This window comes from Netta rufina (assembly GCF_964035555.1).
Source record: "Netta rufina genome assembly, chromosome: 1".
Taxonomy (NCBI): domain Eukaryota; kingdom Metazoa; phylum Chordata; class Aves; order Anseriformes; family Anatidae; genus Netta; species Netta rufina.
In genome coordinates this window covers 66560481-66578492 of record NC_140123.1, presented here as the reverse complement: position 1 = coordinate 66578492, position 18012 = coordinate 66560481, and the positions used below count along the sequence as shown (strand labels likewise).

At 39.5% G+C, this 18012-nt stretch overlaps 1 protein-coding gene across 1 annotated transcript in view; it reads left to right on the top strand.

Annotated features, from left to right (window-relative positions):
• Window positions 1–14249, top strand: part of SLC9A2 (solute carrier family 9 member A2) — a gene marked incomplete at both ends in the record, with an annotated part of 32378 nt that extends 18129 nt beyond the window's left edge. The window contains 9 exons of the mRNA XM_084290230.1: window positions 1330–1547; window positions 2867–3069; window positions 4793–4882; window positions 6299–6369; window positions 7866–8027; window positions 8659–8755; window positions 9963–10094; window positions 11991–12081; window positions 13879–14249. Of these exons, the coding sequence (XP_084146356.1) occupies window positions 1330–1547; window positions 2867–3069; window positions 4793–4882; window positions 6299–6369; window positions 7866–8027; window positions 8659–8755; window positions 9963–10094; window positions 11991–12081; window positions 13879–14249 (1435 nt within the window). The remainder of the gene's footprint in view (window positions 1–1329; window positions 1548–2866; window positions 3070–4792; window positions 4883–6298; window positions 6370–7865; window positions 8028–8658; window positions 8756–9962; window positions 10095–11990; window positions 12082–13878) is intronic.
• Window positions 14250–18012: the final 3763 nt, after the last annotated feature.

Sequence of the window (18012 nt, the reverse complement as noted above, 5' to 3'; positions counted from 1 at the left end):
AGGGTCTGGAACACTTTTGATCTTCTTCCTTCATGAGAGAGAGCAATGTGGACATTTCAGTAGGAGGAGATATCACCTGTGTCATCAAATAGTGTTTATAAACTGAAAGCTGGTGGTACTGGGATAAGTAACCATGGTATAAGTCCTCGTGGGCTATATTCAGAAACGCAACATAAATACACTTCTCTATCACTGTTTAGGTTTACTCTATATCATTTGGCTCAGAATCACTAGTGGGTGTGTATAATACTGTTTTAACTGGGAAATCGGAAAAGACATGGCTGCAGGGAGGGAACTCATGCTTTTGCCTTAGGTAAAAGAACTAAGAACGACAGCTGTTTCTCAATTCATCTAGCACTAGTTGCCCACCTTGATTATTACGCAATTCAGAATGCTTCCCTACTCCAAGGCACCACCTTGAGGTTATCTAGTCAGCACTGCTAATGGTCTTTAAGCCTGACGACTTTGCAGCTGAATAGTCTCAGCCATCTGTGCACTGTGGGATACAACACCATCCTGAGCAAACGACGTACAAACAGTAATGTCATTCTTTGCTTTGCTCTTCCTGCTGATTAAGAACCTGTGTTTACTAACAGGCCTAGATGAAGGACTTGTAGATGTAGTAAGTCCTGTCTATTCTCTCACATATCAGTTGAGATGTGCATTTCATTCATTTGTGAGTGCTTTATATGTGCAACAGCACCAGCACGATTTCTGGTTGTGTTTTTTACTTCTGAAACCATGGTCAGCTCTGTGCGTACACAAAACAAGCAGAGTCCTAGAGTGGAGGAGAAGTTTTCTGTAGCCTTGCTGCTTACTTCACCAGGAAAGTGGAGCTGGCTACTGTCACTGCCATTGCAGGAGGAATGGTTTGGTGGGGAAACTACTTATGGGAAGGGAGTAAAGTCCAGCCCCAGCACCTACAGTTTCCATCCTGTCTGTTGATGTCTGAAGGACATCTGTCTGATGCCCTTCAGCAGCAATAGGAGCAGCGGTCCCAGTTCTCCAGGGATGTGCTTGGCTCTCCTCAGCTCTGCCTCTCTTAAAATACACAGTTTGAGTGACCCTTGCACAGATCACATGGATTTAGTATGTGACAAAACTCTCCATATACTGATGTCTTCTCAGAAAACTTCCCACTGTGAGGAAAAAAAATCCCATGCCCCAAACTGGAGGTTCGCTAAGTCCATAACTTTTATATTTGGTGGTGGTGGAATAAGTTGTGCTTTGCACTTTAGAGGAGACTATGGGAAAGTGATAGTATTCTGTAGAAATGAGAGAGGGTAGAAGAAATCATGCCAATGATACAGCATTATGTTTGCCTTCCAGGATTACATCTTGTGCCATGACCATGAATAAATATGTGGAGGAAAATGTTTCCCAAAAATCCTATACGACGATAAAGTATTTTATGAAGATGTTGAGCAGTGTCAGTGAGACGTTAATCTTCATTTTCATGGGAGTGTCCACAGTCGGGAAGAACCATGAGTGGAACTGGGCCTTCGTTAGCTTCACCCTCCTTTTCTGTTTAATCTGGAGGGCACTGGGTAAGCAAGTCTCAGACTGCACGTCGCGTTCTTTGCAAGAGAAAATTCCTACCACTTTTCCTCTAGCAGAAAATGCCAAAATTTAGGCAGAGTCCTATCGGCTTGTGTAATTGTCTTCTTATTTATAATGTTTTATAGATCTCAGGGTCAGCTTCCACCTTTTCCCAGAACAGAACCTAAACATCAGTTTGGTCTTGATCTTGCCTATCTGAAGGCAGAAGCAGTAGGCATGGTAATCAGAGTACATATATCTAATTACACATTTATTTACAAATAAACCATTTTTACTTAAAAGGACGATCAGTTCTGCAACAATAAAAAGATTTTGTTTTTGTTTTAATTCTTACTAAGCTTGTGTTTTTCCCCATCATTGACATTAATAGCATCAAAACAAGAAATGCTATATTTGTAGTGTTGTTCAGGCATATGATGTGAGGAAAGTGCTTGACCCTGCTGTGTTTGCAATATTAGCTCTTTTTCGTTTATCTTGATACCAAAGTAGATGTCAGGTTCATAGGTCTTCAATCTCAGTTTGCTGTGTAATACTTTGGCCCATCTGTGCATACGAGCAGCTCATGTTCTGGACTGCCTCCTCACTCCTGCTTCTAGCTCCCAAGTCTCCCTTCACTGCACAGATATGTACTATTTTTCCTCCACCACATGTAACCCCACAATTAATACCTTACACTGAAAACCAGCCTGACTGCCCCTCAGCTCAGGACCATAGGCTTGCTCCCTTCACTTGCCTTTATGCCTTTACTCCAGCCTGCCCCATGTCTGGAGCCTGTGCCTTTGGTACACCCCCATTTACTGATATCTTCTTGTTCCATCCCCAGTCCTCCATCCTTTCTGTCTGTGCAAGTAAAATTAAGAGACTGACTAAGATTTTGCAGAATTCAAAGCACAGATTTGACAACACAATGTGTTGAAAAGCACTTTAAATCCCATTTAAAAATGTAATTTAGGTGTTTCAGTCTATACTGACACAAGAATAGTTGCTGCTTTGGAAGGGCATAGTGGCTGTCTCATGGCTCTCAGTTAGGCGCTTCAGGTCCTAAATCCAGCTGACCTGAGATGGACATGTTTAAGACTGCTTCTTGGAAATTTAATTTTTTTCTTCTGTGGTGTTTTCAAGCTGCTATATAACATTTCATTTCTTCCATAATAAGTAAAGAAGAAGCACATAAAGGTGTTTCAAAACAAATATTAGTATTTTGGGGGATTTCCATGCAATTTTAATTTCTCCTTTCTCTCTCTCTCTCTCTTTTTGTTTTTGTTTTTGTTTTTGTTTTTGTATTTCCATTTTGTTTTTTCTTCAGGTGTTTTTGTTCTGACTCAGATCATTAATGTGTTCCGGACAATTCCTCTCACTTTTAAGGACCAATTTATTATTGCCTATGGAGGCCTCCGAGGAGCTATTTGTTTTTCACTTGTGTTTCTGCTTCCTTCTACTGTGTTCCCCAGGAAGAAGTTGTTCATCACTGCCGTTATCGTGGTGATATTCTTTACTGTTTTCATTCAGGTAACCCCTTTCCTCTTCTGGACCTTTTCTTTCTCAAACATGTTGTAAATAAGAAGTGGGTAGAAAAACAGGTGTCTTAAATTACTGGAAGGAACATACTTGAAGGAACATACTTCTGTATTGCTCCATGGTCATACTTACAAAAAAAATGCTATGCAGTCAGCAGACAGGTAGCAAAAGTATGCCAGATATTAAGTACTTATGCGAACATGTAAGTAGCATTAAGCATTTAAAACCCTATGAGGTTGGAGGGGGGGGAAGGGAGTGAGCTGCTACACAGGAGATTGTTAGCCTAACTGTTAATTAAACTGAGGTTTAGACTGGTCTTTGAATGATTATAAAGTGAATGAGGAAGGAGCTAGAAATTTCTCCTAAATACGGAATAGACGCATAGGGCCTCTGAGGGACTCTAGTCCAGCCCCATGCCCACAATAGGGCCACCTGCAAGAGCTCAATCAGGTTGCTCAGGGTGATGGCCAGTTGGGTTCTGCATATCTGCATGGATGGAGATCCCCCAGCCTCTTTAGGTACCTGCTCCCGGGTTTGACCATCCTGGACAGATGAGGCTGATGAGATAGAACTCCTCAAAGGATGGTTCCTGGGGATGGTTTTGTTTAATATTCTTGTTATTGACAGAGGAGCTTTTTGGTGCTGATGGTTTTTGATGACAGACTTCAGAAGGTGACAACTTAATGGGGAAGCAGCTAGGAAAAGGAGAACAGATAGGACCAATATGATAGAAATATAACGAAATTTAACAGTAGTAAGTACAAATGTGTTTGTGCAATGACTTTCTTACTAGGGATTTCTCTTATGAAATGGGGACCTTTCATTCTGAAAAAAAAAATAGGGAAAAAGACACAGGTATACTAATTGATAATGGTGTGGAGTTTAAGCCACCAATGCAATACGGACAGAAGAAAGGCAAATGTGATGTCAAGACATACTGAGACAGGTATTTCCAGGAGAAAACAAAGTAATGTTCTAGACTGATCATGGGACTGGTAAGCCTGTTGTGTGAAAGGAGACCAGAATGTCTTGGCCTCAGCAAAATGAAGGAGAAGAGGGAATGTAATTACTGTTTATATCAGGGAGTGAACACCAGAGAAGGAGGAACACTGTTCAAGCCAAAAAGACAATGTTGGCACAAGAACAAAGTGGTACAAAGTGACCATGATGTAATTAAGAAGCAGCTTTCTAATTATCAGAACAATGAGGTTCAGGAGGAGTGTTCCAGTATGAGCAATGGGGCAAAGAAACCTAACTACTTTTGAGATAAAGCTTGATTCGTTTATGAATAGAAATACATGACATGGTTGTCTGGGATAGTAGAGGCTGATCTCAACACCATTAGATTCATTTCTCTCTCCTGTGTCATTGTGCCTATACAAATAAACCATGATGTAAATTCTTCCACAAATAATGGTTCAAAATATCATTTGGGGGCAGCCAAAGCATTTGTTCTTTCTTTGAGAGTAGTATAGCATGGATACATATTTAACAAAAATCTTGGTGTCATGGGTCTGGTCTAAAGCGATTCAATAACAATTTTAGTGCTACTGTTGAGACATATTTGAGTACCTGAAGTAAGAAAATTTTTGGAGTTAAAAAAGTTATCCACAGCCATTTTCACTGCTCTGACAGAGATGCAAAAGACCAAAAGGTTTTGTTTTTCTTTTATTTTTATGGAAAAACACAGAAATATTTTCTTTTTTCTTTACAGGGAATAACAATTCGTCCACTGGTGGAGTTTCTTGATGTCAAAAGGTCAAATAAAAAGCAGCCTGCTGTCAGTGAAGAAATTTATAACAGGGTATGTTGCACCTTTCGTGTTACAGATGAAACCTTCATATAGATAAAATCCCTAATGACTTTCAAAATGAGAGATTTAACATACAGTACTACAGAGATAAATGCACTCTTTAAGATTTCTTTTCTATGGCTGTTCTAAGCACAACAACTGTAAAGCTTATATTTAAATTTTTATCATTATCAAAATTATCATAGTTATGTATCATTATTTGGGAATCTTCACCTTGTTTTGTTACTTGTTGAAGTAAGTTATCTTCTTGTGATTTGTTTCTCTTAGGACATGTGTTATTTTAGAACTTGACTACATTAGAAACCTTTGGCAATTTAATTACATTACATTGTGTTTGAGTTAGTCTAATTAAACATATGTAAACTCCTTCTAAAGACACATTTAAACTTCCCTAACTCTCACATCACCAACCTCTCAGTGGATTTGTATTTGGTATGTGTATGTCTAATTATTGTGGCTCATTAGCTGTGCATGTTCTTGAATGTATTTCTACTTACAGCATACCTGCGGTAGGTGGTTTTAAATTCCAAATTGAGGAATAATAAGGGTGACATTCAGTAAAGAACCAAATCTAGACATCTAGTACTTCTAGAACTTACTTTTTGCACAAAACTATCAGGATTTCCCTCTGAATTTTAGAGACCCCCTGCTATGGTACTTGAATCAAGAGCACAACTGTTTGTGAGCCACCTCTGGGGATCCAGTGAAATCTTAGATGGACTGGCTCATCCTTTTGTAATTGGTAATAGAGTAAGGAAGAGCATGGTTCTAATACTGGGGGCTCAGGATGTTTTGAGGTGATGTTGGACCATAGTCCTCTGAAATAGGAGCTCAGGAGCCGATGCTGGCTCTTGCTGCTCTATCCTGTGTATCCAGAAGGGCAAGTGCTGGTATGGGGATCTCCTGCCCTTTCAGCCTGTCTCCTCCACAAAGTCATACCTGGCTCACTGTCAAGCCTGGGGAAGTCCCTGAAGAAGGCACAGGCATAGCCCCAACTGGTTACGGAACATAAAAGAAATGAAAATATAGGAAAAACAAATTACCTCCAGATTTAGATAGGAGATCAGCAAGATTGACGTGGAGATTGGCAGCTGACTTTAATTCTTCTGGGGCTGTGAGCTGATGGAGCTCCCAGGGAGAAGAACAGAATCCAGCTCTGAGATCATGCTGCCCTCCGTGGCATTTGAATGGAGGCAAGGACAGACTCCTTTCAATATCCATAAGCCAAGCCTGCACTTGTTTGTTTAGACTGAATTTAGTTAACATTATTTAGTTGCATTTTGTTAAATTCAAGCATTGTCCTGAATTCTGACCAGGCTTTTCTGTTTTGAAGTTGAAGCATAATATCTAAGGGCAAACCAAATTATGTCTGTAAGTTTGTGTAATGATCCAACATTTCCCCTTTAGTTCTTTGATCATGTGAAGACGGGAATTGAAGATGTGTGTGGACACTGGGGTCACAATTTTTGGAGAGATAAGTAAGAATGGCATTTAAAACTCTTCGTTATACATGGGAAACTAAACTGGCTCCGCAGCAACAAATAGAGGCTGTTGGGCATCAGATTTCATTTTCGGCATTTTATTCTTGAAAGCGGGTGGTTGTTTTTAGAACGTGTGGGTTACAAAGAGAAGGCAGAAAAACAATGTCTTTTTAACTAAACCACAAGCAAACAGGACAAAATCTCCAGCTGGGAAAAAGTATAGCCCTCTGATCCCAGGGTAAAGTATTCTACCTTCTGAGGATGAGTGTAATCTCCCTATTTCTGACAGTTTCAGAGCATTTCCTGTATGTCTGCTGAGCTTTTCATCCCAAGCTGGCTTTCCTGCTCAGGATGCTGCTGCAAATTGTATGCCTCTGTGGTGTTAAGTGCGGGGTTAGTTCCCTAGTTGATGAGAAACAAACAAAAGCTCTGGGACTTCCTCTAGGAAGATCAAGGCACTGGCTGGCATGAGGTGCATGAGAGATCTTAATGGCAGGCAGTTCCACAGTTCCTGATGGTATTATTTAGGACTTAGTGTCAGTTAAGAAGATTACCACTGGCTATACCTGAATTATTCATGTGTTCAGTTTAGCTGCTGAATCATCATCATCATCATTTGTTTGTATCTAACCCCATTTTTGCAGAAGTACATTCTTTTTCACCCAAATCCTTCAACCCCAAAGCATGGGCATTGCTCACCCACCTTCCAGTCACTGCTCCAATAAGAATTTAAGTGTTTTGTACAGAGGAAAGAGCATCAGCAGGAGAGGCTGAGAAGATCCCTCTCCAAATGATTACAGGGCATGACAGAGGATGTGTTCCTGACAGATGGATAACATGGGTACAATTCTTTTTTACTTAGCCTGGTTCTCCTCCAATCTGTGTGAGATCTTTAACCAACAGATTATGGAGCAAAGGAGAGTCCTACCTCTTTCTGACCTTCAGAAACACTTCTGACTGAAATTCAAGAATAATTTCAGAATGACTGGAGGGCAGAATATTTTCTGACAAACAAAGTTACCCTGGCTCTAATCAATGTTTTTTCACTAAGCATCCAAGAGAGTTGTGGCTGCTTTAGAGAAAAGGAGAACTTCTGAAGTTTTATAAGAGCAAGCTAAAATTTCAAAGGAAAAAGCAGTGGGTGCAAATGTAGACCTTTTAGTTGTTATTACAGTAAATATTTAATGTTCCCTTTGTCTCAGTGAAAACGAAGAATTAGAAACAATAATGTCCAATAACACGTAGTACCTAAAAGTTAAATGTTGCTGCCAGGGACCATGTGCTTTAACAGATGAACCAAAACATAGGTTAAGACTATCTGAAACAAGGATGAACTTGACCCTTGATTAAGTGTTATCCAGCCCTAAGTTCTTAATATACACATACTCCAAGGGAATAAACTCCTTCACAATCACTTTAGCTACAGTATAGCAGCTTTCCTCAGCTATGCATTGTTGAAATTAAGTAGTTGGATTGGTTTGCCTCTCATACAGGTTTAAAAAGTTTGACAATAAATACCTGCGAAGACTTCTCATCCGGGAGAACCAGCCCAAATCCAGCATTGTTTCTTTGTACAAGAAGCTGGAAATAAAGCATGCCATCGAGATGGCAGAGAGTGGAATGATCAGCAAAGTCCCATCGTCAGTGTCTCTCAGGTAAGCCAGCTAGGCCAGTGTGGCTGAACATTGTGGTGGGGTTGTGTAATGTATTTCACAGTCCATAGGCAAGATAATCATTTTAACTTAGGGCACTTTGTGTCCTAACATCACATGAACAGTAAGCAGACATGAAACCGGAGCGTTTCACTTGCAGCTCACATAAAAAGCACTCAGTAAGCCTCAGTCTTCCGGAGCGTGTAGTTTTACAAGGGCAGCTGCATGCAGCTCACAGGGAACATTGATTTGCTGCATAGTACTGAGCTGGATTTAAACTAGTGTCTGCACATCTGCTACAAGGAACTACAAGGGAAGCCTGAGGGACATTTTGAAAAGTGTCTTAGTCAAATTTACAATTTAGTGAAAGCAATACCAAGTTTTGGAGAGTGGGTTTTGAGCCTTAGCACCTGACTCAAATGAGATCAAGGTTTCATTCTTACCTGGTACATTTTTACCTCTTCCTCAGTTGTTTTAAAATGCTGTTTCCAACTCTAGCAAAGAAAACAGTTCAAATGTAATTTCCAATCATAAAAATAAATATTCTTTCCCCCTCTCTCTCTTTCATGTATTTTCCTGTTTGTTTTGTTTCATTTATTTATTTATTCAATTAATTATTTTTATTCTGCCACAGTGAATATCATGAAGGAAAAATAAAGCCATTGTCTCCCGCTGAAATGGAAAACATGCGGGAAATTCTAACAAAGAATCTCTACCAAATACGACATCGAGTAAGAATAAAGCTTTTCATACCTAAATACCCACTACTTTTTGAATATACTTATTAGCTTTCTGCTTTTTCAGTCTTCCTTTTTTTCACTCCATTTACGGTACTGTCAGCTCAGGTGCTAATTAAATATTAGAGGACTGTAGTGTGGTGAATTTGGACCTCTGGGTCTTGGGTTCACCTTTGAGCAGGGTTTGCTCCTGAAGCTTTGTTGTGCCATAAAGGAGGCTCCTCAGGGCAGTGGTCACAGCACCAAGCCTGCTGCAGTTCAGGCAGTGTTTGGACACTGCTCTCAGACATAGGGTCTGATTCAGGTTGTGCTGTGTGGAGCCAGGACCTGGACTCCTTGTGGGTCCCTTCCAGCTTGGGATATTCTATGGTTCTATGACATCTTTGGGCCAGCACAGCATCTGCTTTACTGCAGCATAATAATTAATCCTGTTATTTACTTCTCTTGTCTACAAATCTGCTGTCATATGTAGAGCAACATATTTGTGATCCTTCATGCAAATTGCTTACTTGATCTTATACTATTGATGAAACTTAATGTTTTTCTCATATTACCTGCAATATACTTCCATTACTTAGAAAGGATAATAGGTGCAAATTCAATCCAACTTTGCCCCACTTCTATAAGTATTTTGGTCACTTCATGATATGGGATTAGATTTCCCATTTGCCTCCAGTTGTGAAGTTGTTTGTATTAAGAGCAGAGGTGATGAGCTGGAAAAACAGTGAAATAAAAGCAAAAGGACATTTCACATTTACCCTCCTGTGGCTAAGTAGTTTGAATGTCTGCGCCCTTGGAAAACATTCAAAACTGGAGCTTGCTTCAACTTGCTGGAGGTAAAAATGACTTCCCTCTAGGTGACTCATCTTATCACTTTCAAATGTGCATCCTCCATTGACATTGACTGAGCTAGTACAACATCGGGGTAAACACTGTATTAAGTCAGCTTTCTGCAATTTCTGTTTCGTTACAAATATCAGCAGGCTTAAAAAACAAGCAGCTGCTTACGAAGCCTCTGACTAAAAAAAAATGCCAGCATAATTATTATTCTTGTTCTTAATCATCTTTAATATGATTTTGTTTGCAAGGATTTATGGTGGTTATTAAAATATTAAAGCAAAAATCCTATTTTGTATTGTTCATACAGCTCAACATTTGACATTGTTCTTTTCAGAATGTAATCACTGCTTTTCTGTTTCAGACAATGTCATATAACCGACATAGCCTGGCTGCAGATGCAAATGAGAAGCAGGCCAAAGAAATTCTGATCCGTCGCCGGCACAGCCTTAGAGAGAGCCTAAGGAAAACTAACAGCCTGTCAAGAGAAAGACCGGTACTTGCATTTTAGTTGATTTATAGAAAACAGCTCTCAGTAGCTGAATGCCATGCAGAACAAAATCTGAAATGCAGAAGAAATAAATCCCAAATCTGAAAGACAACAGCACATATAATGTCACACTTACACCCTCAGTTGTACACTTGGGACCCTTAGTTTGCATTGACCCCTTCAGAAAACCTTCAATACTGTGGAATTTAAGAGTGGGATGTGCTGCTATGATTTTATCTCAGAGGAGCTGAGCATGTTCCATACACAGCGTACTTGTGTGTCATGGCCAGAATTCTGTCAGTATTTTGATGAAGAGTGGATGGTCAAGGTAGAAAATGACTTTGAGACAGTCAAACTACTTACAGTATGCTCCAAAATATGGGAAAGAGGAGAACTTTTGGTCAAGTTTGACAGGGTGCGCACTCAATTTGAAAACTGTCATCATTTCCTTAGGATTCTTAAAAAGTGGTCAGGTCTTCAGGTTTTGACACAGGATAGGAAAAACCCCTCTATCTGCAAGAAATGACATGTTGTGTTGACATTTGATTCTGAAGCAATCTTTTTATGCCATCAATGTAAACTTCAGACCTTCCAAACAGAGCAACAATAGAGAAGCTGATACTTCCATTTTAGCTTTGAGGGAAATTAACCACCCTATAAACATGTATTTTCATGTTACAAGAACACTTAGCAACTTCACTGATATACATGTATATGTCCTTCAGCTACTGAGGCTGCTGATAATGATGTCTACAATAAGTACTGCATCCCATTTGTGATCATTACCTGGGTAACCTGTGGCATGAGTGGCGATAAGTCTGTTTCTGAATGATCTTTGTGTTGTTGTTCTCAACCACAGTAACGTATGTTGATTTTTTAGAAGGAATACTGGAGACACTTAGCAGGACTGAGTCATTTTTGGGGGCAGAGAGAAAGATGGTGTCCGACAACTTTTTAAAATGCACAGACTGTTATTTAAAAAAAAATAATCCTTGAATAAATACACTACACAAGGAAGTGTTATCTGTAGGTTCGTGCCTGGTGCACGTGGCCAGACTACAGAAGTGGTCCTGAGAAGCACAAAAATATCGAAAGATGAAAAACGTCTCATGGAAAGTAGATTTTCCTTACACACTCCCTTTGCGTATGCAGTGATGGTGGTGCAGGTACGGGAGAGCTGGTAGATCATAAAGATTTTAAACAGATCTTCATATACAAAGGAGAGAAAGGATACCCTTGAGAAATTTCTGACTTTTTAAAAATCACCCTGTCTTGGAAAGTACCTCGTATGTTCCAGGAAGTGTTCACCAGAGCACGCCAGAGGTGTGCTCTGCACCCAGGGACTTTAGAGCTTAGTCTTGGGAAAACAAGGCTTTTATGCCCTGCACTGGTAAATGGTCACACTGGTGCCTAACTTCCTCGTCAACTAGTGTGACTAGTCAACTATAAAAGTCATTTATATGTATAAGGTGTTTGCAGGATCAGAATACAGATTACTTCTTGTGCCCAAGCTTCAGTCTCAAGCTAATTTTTGTAGCTGACTAATAAGGTTCCAGACTGAAATTGCATAAAATGACGCTTTGCCTTCCTCTGGAAAATGTGTACAGGTAAGGTTGAGGTCAGAGAGCATATATTTAACTCTGATCTCAGAGGGCATAGCACTAGGCTCTGCTTTGATTAAGCTGCTTGAGAATACCCAGTCCTTACCTTAGCACAGACCTCAACCAGAAGTAAGTGTTAATTGAGTGTGTAGTAAAAGATCACGTATTAGCTAATCCCAAACTACTCTCTATCCCTTTAGCTACCTGTCTGTTCAAGCCTCGGTTGTTTATCTTAACATACACTATGGAGGTACTTCCTTTTGCTGTAACTTAACATTTCACTTATTTCTTTGAACAGGCTGCTGCTGCAAATACAAAAAGATTTCTTTCACTTCCTAAAAACACTAAACTCCCAGAGAAACTACGTGTAAGAAATAAAACATCTTCCAGAGGTAATGGAAAATTTTCTGCTCTCTTACTGTGCTGCACTCATCTTGCCTACAAAAAAGGAAAGCTTTTCCAGGGACGATGTAAAGAAGTCAGTATGTTAATACTGAAATAAATTTTAACTACTTCATGTGCAGTGCTCTCATTCTAGAGTTAATGCCTTCACAGAATATTTGTAGGTGCTGGATATTTAGCAGGGGTCTTGGAGCATTAAAAATGATGGGTTCTAAAGCAGGCATTTTAGTGCAGAGAAATGCCCCAATAAACAATCTTGTGGGGCTTTCGCAGTTCAAATGCTGTAGCAGCATGGTCCTCACAGCACATCTCCTCATGTGAGCAAGCAGTAGCCTGAGACACTTGCACCAGAAACTCTGTTCATTGCTTATTCTCCACATCTTTATTCAATAATACCCAGATCTCCCTCTTGGGCTGCGACCCTGTGTGGTTTCTTTTCTTACTGGGGTCAGAGCAGATGACAGTGCCTTGACAACCAAACCAGCAAGGAAAATGAGGACATGATGTCTGATTTATAAATCTCATGAAGAACATCTCAAAAGTCTGTGGTTTACGCATTAAATATTTATTTATTTATTTTTATGCCTAAACTCACAAGTGATTCATTTTGGAGTTCTTGGTTTCTAAAAAAAAAAATGAAAAAAAATGAAAAAAAATCTGGAGGAAGACAACAATTTGATGTGAAAACTTTGCCAACTCTATACGTTACTTTTATTTGCTACTAATTTCATTACAATGCCTATATCATGCTCAGGAACATTCCCTTTCATGCCAAGCAACCATCTAGATCTTTTGTTGAGAAGTTTAAATCTCTGCACATTCACTAAAATGTCCTGACAACATCCCAGCCCAATTAGACTCCCCCTCTTCCAAATTAATTTAACAATAGACCATGTCTTTTTCTGCTGTTAATTACATCTTTGCTCTCCTGAATGTAGGATGCATTTTATTCTATAGTTATGTCTACAGAGGTCACCTACTGTCACCTAGAATTAGATATTAAAGAGGAAAAATGCCTCCAGATTATTCAGTTGTCAAAAATATATATCATATGACATATTTAGGAGAAGAAAAGCCTAAAAACACAGTATGATGAAGACCTTCCTTGATATAAAATTATCTGGGTGAATGGACAATTATATAGTGATATATTCTGTTGACCTCTTCCTCACCTATTTAAAAGAAATAACATGTAGGTTACTAATGGAAGTTGCTCTTATGACAGTTGCACAATATGCAAATCTTTGCTTTGATTCATTTAAAACACTATATCTGACGTGAGCCTAAGAACAAATCCGAGTCATTCATAAACGATTGTTAAAATGATTACCAAATGACTGAATTGTGCAAGTTTTGATGAAGATGTTCATTAATTAAAAAAATAGTCTGCGGGGGAAAATATATTGCACATGCACACACCCAAAATGTTTCCAGCTGAGTTTACCTGATAGTTATCATTTAAGAGTATTCCCTGAATGGTTACGCCAGCTTTCCAGCTTGGCCATTTTCTACCTTACTGTGAGGAGATGAAGGAGTTTGTGGCACTTGCAAGCTGTGAGATTTGCCCTGTATTTTTCTTTGATATCTTATCTTAGGTGTAATAAGGATGGGATGTTTCCTCCCAGCTGGTCATTGCCCTTTGCTTGGTGGAACACTGATGCTACTTTTCCAAAGTCAAGTTTCTAGAGTGCCTATAAGTGCAGTGCCCTGGAAGTGCCTCTTACGGGATGTGAGGATGAGAGTATCTCGTTTCTCTGTCAAATTTTAATTTTGTTTTCAATCAACAGTGGGTGACAGCAGTGACTCTGAAATGGATGCCACTACCACGGTGCTCAATTTAAGACCCAGAGCAGGGAAAATCTTAAGAGAACAGAGACTGAGGCAGCAGCGGCCACCGTCTGAGTTAAGGATGGAGTGGAAGAATGAAGTCGATGGGAGCCAGAACGGACGAGGAGAGCAGCAGGAGCCAGGCAGTCTGCCTCAGCCGTCCATTGGGTTCAGGCAGCCACTGCTGACGAGACCAAGATTTGGCACTTTGAGCAGGGAAGATTTGACTGCAGACCATGGGTCAGCAAGACCTATACCACCACCACGATTGGTTAGGCAAGCATCACAAGGGGAAAGACAGAGAAATAAGCCTGAGAACCAGCCGTATTGAATACAGCAGAAACTGAACTATCGGTTATAAGCAGTGGGCATATCAAGTTAAGATTCTAAACTATCTGATCAGACAGTGGGATCCATTAAAGAGAAAACAAACCTTAATGTGGATCTAAGCATTTCCATTTGGACAAAGCCAATGCCATTAACTAAGTGAAAGGAATACTGGAGCAATTGCAAAACTGAGGACATTAAAAAAATATCTCTTTTATAAATAACTTATGGCAATGCTTTAATTACATTAAATCCACTATTAAGATAGGATGGAAACGTGCCTTATCACATCATCTCCTGTGGAACCAAGTCATGCAAGTTCAATACCCAGATATCCATAGAAAATCATGAAAGTCCAGTGATGAAGGGGTTCTTTACAAAAACCTATATCATTTCAGGTTTTATTTATGATCAAATAATATTTGTTTTAACCAGAGCTTTAATATGAGTAACACTGAAAATTGCACAATGCACCTATCATATAGACTTCATAAGAAGAATAAGCATATTCCTGGAACCCAGTTTGTTGCAAGAGCTGTGATGTGCAAACAGGAAGAAGAGAAGGAGTAAACTGTTGGAGCAGAATTGCACAGTTTATAGAGAGAAGCTGCAACAGAGACAAGACCTGAATAGCTTGAATTTTTACTTTTTTAATTTTGGCAATATGTAGCCTTTGAATGGTACTGCGAATCGCCAAGGGAAATCTGAATTCTCACTGAAATCTGAACCTTGATTCTGACTAATGTCAACAAGACTAGAGCACTTAAAAGGACACCAGAAGCCCTAAAAAGAGACTTCAAGTAGATAAAAAATGTTACTGTTCAAAATTGCTTTTTGCACCTTAGCTTTTCCATGGCAGTGCAAACACAGCAGTAGAATAGTTGTAGAGCACTGCACATAGATGAAGCCAGCAGTGCCCTGTTTGAGTTTTGGGACCACCGAGGTTCAAGAAAGCTCCTTCACTCATGCTTGTGAACCTGGTCAACTTGTTTTACTGTTTCTTCATTTATAAGGGGGAAGGATCATCTTTTCTTTGGGCTATGCACTCCAAGGAACACAAATGTTCCTTCTGATTTGTTTGTACAGTCAAAGTAGCACCACAGAGCTCTGGAATCACTTGCAGTCACTGTGCACCTTACTAAAACCCATAAGAAATGCAGACTTTCTTCACCCTAGCATAAATGGCTGTCATCTGAGTGCATATGAGAAGGGAGGGTGCATTAAAATAAATGATACTTAATAGCTCTCAGGAATTTGCACTTTCTGTCCCACTTTATCTTAAGTTTTGAGCTTTCTTCAGCACAGATACACATTTCAGCACAATGCAAAAATCATTTTCATTCTTCTTGTTACAAGATTCATAACTTTCAGTTAAGAATGTACACTGTGAAATCATAACTTTTTTTTTTCGTTAGCACATTTCTAAATCTGTGGGCAATAAGATTTACTTCTTTTTTTTTTTTTTTTTTTTTAATTTAGGCTCATTTTGAAAGAACTATTAAAAATCAAATTTCCTTTTAAAATCACAGGGTAAATTTCTTTCAAAGGTTTGTGGGCGGGCTGGTAAATGAGTTTTATAAATAGGGATAATGACTTTCCTTCACTTAACAGCTTTTCCAAAATATTCATTTAATGTATGTATTTAAAATGTCAAACCTGCCTGAACTCTTTTATTGTCACATCTTTTAATCTTTTTCCTCTGTTCAGGCTATGCAATTTCTGCTGTTTGTCAAATGCAAATTTTAAGCTGCAGAGAGATGACTAGGTGAACCCTAGGAATCTCAGTCAGGTGTTCATGGCTATTTAAAAAAAATGATTTTTGTGGAAGGCAATATTTGTCTACCCTTTAACGATCATATCTTGTCTGGAAATAAAACCGGGTTCTAACGAAGTCAGTAAGCTTTAAAAACAAATTTGAATGTATTTCTGCAGGAAAATATATTTCAACTGTAAAACTGCCAGCAAGTACTCTATCACTGCATTACTGATATCACAATTAAATAAGAAAGAAGCCTTAAGTTTGGATTTCAGTTCCGAAACCTCTCTGCAGATGGGACTGTTTAGACCAGGTGTTTTATAGCAGGTCCATCTGAAATCTGACCAAATAAATAAATGTACAATGTTGCACATTGACATTTAGTTTATTCTCTGTGGAGCTTTCTCCTTCATGTGCTGGTAATGACCAAGTAATTGGGGAAAGATGTCATGTTTTTTTAAAAAAAAATGGTTGTTGGTTTTATTGGCACAATGTTAAATAATGGATGTAGGTTTTAGGAACCTGACAGCTTTCCTTGTGTTGTCCACTAGTGCAGCACTTGCTTAGATCATTGGTACTTGAACTGGGTTCCCCATTGTAAAAACACAAAGGTAGAGGTTGTTCTTATGAAATATGCTCTTGGTGCTTCAAGACACACCAGCAATTTGCTACCTTTTCAAAGCACTTCGAGAACCTCAGAAGAGGAGCATCAAGGTAAACCTCCAGCATGGTTACACTGCAATGCGGAATCACATCTCCTGGGACTCTGGCTCCTTGCAAGTGCTGCCTCCCTTTCCCTCTACTGCTCCTCCCACCCCTTTCAGGCTCTTTTCTGATGCTGCTAGGACAGACCTTATCACCTTGGGAACTGCTTCCCTGCCTGGTTGGTCTTTTCAGTAGCAAAGACAGCTGCAGGTGACACAGGCTATGTCCCAGGTAGCCCCTCATTCAACTCATACTCTGGTTTTGGTCTGCGGTTTGTCTCGCTCTTTTTTTTTTTTTTTTCTTTTTTTTCTTCCTCTCCTCTCCTGCAAAGAGTAAACAAGTTCAGTAGCACTTTTGCCTCTTCCCCAGGTGCCCGTCTAGATTCAGCTTGCATAAGAAACCTTAACGTTGTATCCAAGAAAGCTTGTCTGCTAGAGAACGAGAAGCCCAATAAAGCTGTCCTCGAGCACCATCTGATGGAGAAAAACGTGTATTGACTTGGGACACGCTTTTCACTTCGGAAAACCAGATCTTCAGCATTGGCTGGGAAACATGCCAAATCCACACATTTCTTTTTGTTGTTGTTGTTTGTTTCCATATGGACTCCCCAGTGCTCTCTGTAGTATCAATATTTTACTGCCTTGATAAATGCCCAGCTGTCCAATTTTAGGGATGAGACAGTAGAAAATATATGTTACACTGTGAATTAGGGTTCTCTGGGAGTTTCTTTTCCCCTTCAGCTTCTGAGGCCTATAAAATTGAAAGCAAATAGGATAAGAAAGTAGGTAGAGCAAGGGCTACAGTGTAGATAGACAGCCAGTTATCTGTTTAAGCATATATTTGGAAGAGAAAACAAGAATAATTTGCTTTAAGAGACCAAATTTTAAGGGCTGTACTGCTTGGTACTGAAGTGTAATTCAAGGCCCACTGAAATGACAGGTGTTTAACAGAAGATAACCCTGCTGCATAACAATTTAGAAACTTAAGAATATCATTCTCTGTTGAAGCCACATAGAAATCACATAGGGGAACAAACTGAGTTGAAAACTTGGCCAAAATAACATGCATGCTGTTCTGAATAGTACCTTGGGGTCTCTGGAAGTAAATACATTGCACTCTGCACCAGCTTTTTCAAGAGATGCCAAGTCCATCAGTTCCAGACACCAGAAACCTTTTAAGGCTGACACTGCAAGAAGTGCTTCAGCTGGTCACCATTTCCAAAACTGTCTAGGTTCTGCCAACATCCCCAGCTCCTGAAAAGATGAAGGATTTTGAAATTGGTTGGAGGCATGCTTGTACCGCAAGA